Source organism: Macrobrachium rosenbergii, chromosome 41 (assembly GCF_040412425.1).
Source record: "Macrobrachium rosenbergii isolate ZJJX-2024 chromosome 41, ASM4041242v1, whole genome shotgun sequence".
Classification (NCBI taxonomy): domain Eukaryota; kingdom Metazoa; phylum Arthropoda; class Malacostraca; order Decapoda; family Palaemonidae; genus Macrobrachium; species Macrobrachium rosenbergii.
In genome coordinates this window covers 88862988-88869604 of record NC_089781.1, presented here as the reverse complement: position 1 = coordinate 88869604, position 6617 = coordinate 88862988, and the positions used below count along the sequence as shown (strand labels likewise).

At 34.8% G+C, this 6617-nt stretch overlaps 1 protein-coding gene across 2 annotated transcripts in view; it reads right to left on the bottom strand.

Annotated features, from left to right (window-relative positions):
* Positions 1-392: 392 nt before the first annotated feature.
* LOC136826972 (galactosylgalactosylxylosylprotein 3-beta-glucuronosyltransferase P-like) overlaps positions 393-6617 on the bottom strand; it is a 174981-nt gene continuing 168756 nt past the window's right edge. For both annotated transcript variants that reach the window (XM_067084585.1, XM_067084584.1), the window contains exons 7-8: positions 6192-6302; positions 393-2801 (exon numbers count right to left, since the gene is read on the bottom strand). In XM_067084585.1, the coding sequence (XP_066940686.1) occupies positions 2667-2801; positions 6192-6302 (246 nt within the window). In that variant the 3' untranslated portion in view covers positions 393-2666. The remainder of the gene's footprint in view (positions 2802-6191; positions 6303-6617) is intronic.

Here is a 6617-nt window from a genome sequence, read left to right as displayed (position 1 = left end):
ACTGTGAGAAAATCAGACATATCAGCGAGATCCATGAAAGAAATTCAGACCTCGGTTAAATAATTCATATACAAAGCTCGTTTCAGGGAACTGAACTAATTTCGTTATCGTTCAGATTTCACGTCAGTCGGTAGGTCCCCATAATTTAGTCTTCGTTTCAGTGACTACTGATGATGAGCTGCCAGAAAGTTCTAGACTCATTATCCGGTCCGTCAGCCACAAGATATGACTCATTCTCCATTCTCATTTGAAGCTTTCTTCATTCGTATAATCTTGTTCCGAGATTACCTGCCCCCTCTCATATAGGTTTCAGAATAAATGTGATATAATGTATTCCAGTTTCAGCCTCCTGTAACACCACCAAAGGTAAAAAGGTTATGCAAATAAAACACTTTTAATACCACTTTTATTGTGCAAAAATATAGTCTTACATCTTGCTTTATCTTCATAAGAAAAAAAAGAAGGGGGGAGGGGGGTTATGAACTAAATGTGATATTGGTTCTCAGAGATGGGGTCAGTTGTCAATGATCAGAGTGATACAAATAGGATACAGCCAACGAACTAACTACAGTGACCTTGGTTAAGGAATGAAAGGGTTTTTTTTTTTTGTGCACATGATAAATGCATGGGTTCGTCCTGTCGGTAATTGGTAGACTATATGAAAAGCTCTCAGCCATATGTCATGAACCGTACGTGTTTGCTTCCAAATGCTGAATGGAATTTACAGAAGTTCAATTCGTTTGATGACCCAATGATCCACAGTAAAAAAAAAAAAAAAAAAAAAAAAAAATGATGATTGAGGTGTTCTTCAAGGTGTGCTCCTTGACCTATTTTAATCCGTCTATCCTCTTGAAAGATTACTTTCATTATATCTTATTTCACTCACAGTTAAAGGACAACAGACCTGTTGTTGAGTAATTTGAAAAAAATGTAGATTTACAGATGCAAATAACCTGATAGAAAGTCAAAGGTAGGTTGATGGGAAAGAAGACACTTAAGCAGGTACATTCAGATTACACGTAAATGTAATTGGTTCTCAGGTAACCTTGAAATTACAGGTAGACACATGGCTGAAGAGACACGTCCGGGTAAACGGAAAGATCAGGTGAGGTCAGGTGTAGCAAGTCAGGTGGACACGTTCAAGTTAGCTGACTACGGACACGTATTGTTCTTAATACAAACAAGTAAAAATATAGATATGAGTAAAAATAAAAGTTCCATCTCCTCGCGAATACGGGAAGAGATGGAAACTGATATGAACCAAGTTCATGATCATCCTTTCCAACGGGATTTTTAAATAGTGGGGAATTAAAATTTATTATTCATCATTCACTGCAATGCAAGGTTAATGATATATACCCATTAGGAGGCATTCATTCATACAAAGGGCATTTTTCTCTTAAATTAAAAATAAACCTTTGTCTACATGATATGGTCCTGAAGACATGAAAGCAGTCAAACACTGCAAGTGATTCGGTAGCAGCAAGGTCCATTTCATCAGTGTAAGTATTTGCTACCGCTTGCAATGTTTGCTGGCTCCACTTATGATGAAAACTAGTCGCTCGCCTAACAGGCAACAGCTCGTAACTTGCTTCCCGCTTTTTCTCTCTCTGCCAAGTGTTAGTTTTATATATATACATTCTTTGTATCTCGAAGTCCTACGTCAGCTGAGCCGTTAGCCTGACTAAATGCTATTTTTGATTACGAAATGGAATGGTACGCTGTCTGACATAATCCAAAACGCTGGTAAAAATATCTCGTGACTGATTACAAGGGCATTCCATCAATGTACTGTACAGTACCAGTGCAATCACTTTTATACCTTAGCACTGGCAGGGTTGTCGAGCAAACAGCCTGGTACTACTATTTTGCATATAAGCTGTGGAATGGTATTGGGTCTTACTTTCTTCCACTGTTTACAAACCCTTTATATATAACCAGTTAAATATAGTATAATAATTTTTTGTGAGGACTCCTTTTTACTTCAGCATTATATTTTTGCACTCTCGCGTTCCTGCAACTGCTTATTTTAATGACTTCGTTTTTACCATAAAAATAAATGTATTTTTCTCAATATCACTTTCACAGAATTATTAAGAATAATAGCTTGATTTTCAAACAATCCTATTACTTATTAACTCTTCTCTAATAATGTTCACAGTCACGGATCGATATAACTAAGCAAAGTTGTCCATGATGGAGGATCCATCAATTTTTTAATAACACAAAATAATATATTTTGAAAGGTAATGGCTTCTTACTGTCATCAAATTTAGTCACTACTTCAGAATCTCCTTTACAGAAATATGAATATTTTTCGTAATTCTTAACTGTTGTTTACTGCTGGTTTATTTATTGTTTGCGTGCTCGTTCTTACCCTCAACCTAAATTTCTGGGTTAAGTTATGCGTTTGATTATACTAATACCAAATTATTACACACACACATTACACACGAAAACATTTCCCTTTACATCTTGGAAGGTAACATCTGAACGTACTGGATAAAAAGTGAATGTCTCTGTTGGAAAAACGCTCAAGTAATTTTGGGCTTGTACTCCCTTGACGAAATTCATCCACGAGAAATGCGCATGCGCTGACGCGCGTCTTGATTCCTTGCATTAACAGCCTCTCTCGTTCGTCTCCCTCGAGCCACGAAGTGAGGAAGCTAAGAAAGACCAAAGGGCATCTGAAAGACCATCTGGGGCTTCAGCTGGTTGAGGTTCGTCTTGGAGACCTTGTCTGTGTCAGGCATCTTCAGAGCTGGAACGGTCTTCACCGTCCGGGTGTGCCATACCAGGATCTGAAAGCAGGAAGGGGCATTAAACACTTATTTCTGTGCCAATCTTATCATATTTCTTATGAATTTCCAGCAAGCTTTACTTTGCAGGTGCATTTCATACTCTGTTTTGGAAGCTATCTAGCCGTCTTATTATCCCAACTATCTGTGAAGCTATTTAGCATCCCAATTCTATCTTGGAAGCTATTTAGCCCTCTTAATATCACAACTATCTGTGAAGCTATTTAGCATCCCAATTCTATCTTGGGAGATATTTATCTCTTTTAATATTCCAACTCTATCTTGGAAGCTATTTAGCCCTCCAGTATTCAAAGAATTATTCATAAATACTCAGGAAGTAACCTTCCCCTTCTAAAGGTACTCATTTTTACTTAGATTTTACAGTGCTTATCTTATTATTCTTTAACCTTACGATTATCTCTTCACGACTTTATCTCTCAGCCAACCTTCTTAAACTGTGGTAATTCCATAATTATTCAACTTCCTTTTTAACATACCCTCTAGCACTAACTTAACAAACCAAACATTTTATGTTCAATTCTCTTTCCAGTTAATCTGTTCTGGCAACCTATCCCCAGTCACACACAGTCACTTTAGTTCCACACTTTTTTTTTTTTTAGTCCTTTACTTTCTTTCCACCCTAATTACCCTCCGCATAGGTGCAAGTCTTCCTTCTTCTTCTTTCTTCTCCGACGATATTCCCTCAGCCACATTTCTTAAAGCACAGCATACGTACTTAAATAGCTTTCCGTATTCATCAAAGCGTCTCTGATCATTTTTTCATTTTAATGATCTAAACTCTAATTCCCTCTGATCATTTTCTCCAGGAGCGAAATTGAGCAGAAAACTTCCATAACTTTTTTGTTCGCACTAATGGGATAACTTTTGCAAAGCAAAAACCCATCTGATGTACGACTTTTAATGTCTTTTCATCGAATTTTGACTACAGACTCAAATCTGCTTCAGGTTTGAATATGATACACTGGTGGAACTGATTTTTATTCAAAATCCCTTTCCCGGAATCTTAGTTCTGTTGTTTCTACAAGAAGTAAGCAGTTTCGTCCAAAGAGTTTGGTTTAAATATGAATAGGAAATAAATTCTGAAATTTTAAAATGTCACGCTTCAAAAGTCAGCCTTTTAAACATTCATTATTAAGTCCTGACAGCCTTTTTAATCATTCATCATCAAGTGCTGATAGCCTTTTAATCATTCATTATCAAGTACTGACAGCCTTTTAATTATTTATTATCAAGTACTGACAGCCTTTTAATCATTCATCATTAAGTATTGACAGCCTTTTAGTAATTCAATATTAAGCACTGAGTCTTTTTAATAATTCATTATTAAGTACTGACAGCCTTTTGATTATTCATTATTAAGGACTGACAGCCTTTTAACCTTTCATTATAAGGTACTGACAGACTTTTAATCATTCGTTATTAAGTACTGACAGCCTTTTAATCATTTGTTATTAAGTACTGACAACCTTTTAATCATTCATTATTAAGTACTGAGTCTTTTAACAATTCATTATTAAGTACTGGTAGCCTTTTGATCATTCATTATCAAATACTGACAGCCTTTAAATCATTCATTATTAAGTGCTAACAGCAGTGACAGCCTTTTAATCATTCATTATTAAGTGCTGACAGTCTTTTAATAATTTATTATTAAGCACTGACAGCCTTTAATAATTCATTATTAAGTACTGACTGCCTTTCAATAATTCATTATTAAGAACTGACAGCCTTTAAATCATTCATTAACCACTAACAGCTTTTAATAATTCATTACTAAGTACTAACAGCAATTCGGAAAACCTCAAGAAAAGTGTTTATATTACGCTTAGAACCACATTTAAATCAACTGCGCATGCGTCTGAATTACGTGTATGGGAAGGACTGACATGCAAAGCACAAATAACCGTAAACTGGCGAAGAAATATCACTACCATAAACTATTTAGGCGCCAATACTCAGTAGTTAAAAATGTCTTGCAATCATAAAAAAATGAACAGATTTTTTTTGAGCGGTGTCATAAATTACTCTGATTTATCGCATAACCTCGAAGATTATATTGAAATTTTACAAATGCATCTAATTTCTTTCAAGAAATTCATTGCCTCCAATACTAATGAAATATATATGTCTTCATTTTCCTGTTTCTTCTTTAACTTTTTCCCAAAAATTTCGGCGGAATTCTGAATATGTATCACCGCCAAATTTTCTTACAATTCGGTATGAAAGATAAACTGGAAAATAACTTATGCAATTCATTATCCTTGGTTTTGCACTTTGTAAGACCTTAACTGGTATTTAGAACGAGTACATCCGCTCTTATCTTTAAGGCAAAAACTGAGCAAGATTAAATCATGGTATTCAATTTAAGAAGCTTGACAACAAAATTTTTAATTTAGAATTTTTCAGAGGCGTTTTTACGAACGCCAGAGATGCATTTTTTCTGTTCTTATTTTCTTCTTCTTTTTCTTATAGATTGAGATCTAAGGACCCAACGTATTCTCGACTGAGGGAAAGCTTCGTCGTCAGTTCGTAATCTTTCCCCAAACAACTGAAGGAATCCTGCCTATTGTGAGACATTCGTAGACTTTACGCAAACAATCCGTCCCTGTGTTGACGAACTGGCGTAACACATTTTTGAATTTTCCAGCCAAAGTGACTAAGTTTTCAATACTCTAAAGCATATCAAAACTGCAGCTGCTTGTGATATCACATTTTCAAACCAAAATGTCTTTAAAAAATGAGCTAATTAGAAGCTCTGAATAATATAAAATTATATGAAACCCATTTTCTCAGGATGGGGAAAATGGCTTAAGCTAGGGACGAATTATGCTGACGAAGAATCTCATATGCACCTATGATGAGCAGGTTGCTTTAATATCAGATGAATATGGATTCCTGTCATAGGCTGAATTGGTATATCAGCGAAAACAACGTATTTATGCTGAAATTAGCGAAGATAGTAGGTGAGTACCAGATTCCCTCAACACACAAGTACACAAACACATGCACACAAACACACACCACACATACACACACACACACACACACACACACACACACATATATATATATATATATATATATATATATATATATATATATATATATATATATATATATATATATATATATATATAATATATATATAATGTGCATTTGTTTTTGTAAATAAATAAATTCAATTTATGGCACGAATTTTATCGTCACATCAGTGACAAAATCTGTTTGGGTACTTAAAGGACAAAACAGAAAACTATTAATAAGACCCGCCTTCAATAACATTGCATTACTAAAGAAACATAAAACCTGTTGAGTTGAAAAGTGTCACTTTCACTCAGTGAATTCGAAAGAAGAAGAAGAATGTCTGTTTACCTTTGTGCAATTATCTGCCAGCGGCTCGATCTCTTCCGGTTTTATATTCAGTGCTTTCAGAAAACCGTCTTCCTCGAATCCCACGCTGTATGGCATCATTGGGGAATTCCTCTGTGGAACGAAGACTTCATTTCAAACAGAAAACAAGGAGACAAGTAAACAAATAAATCATTACTCTTTATTTGCTTTACAGGAGACTTGATACGTGATACGAAAATAAATAAATGCGCAAAGATAATGGTAATCAAGATATCAAGAAACTGATCATTCCCTGTATTCTATTAACTGTCGTCATCGAAGCTTAAGTTTATTTCTAATTTCTTCATTTTGATGTTTTATTTTACTATTTTGGCACTGTTATTTACTTGAAGATTTGAATGTATCAACTCGTGTAAATTTCACATATTTAATGTATTATGTATAATA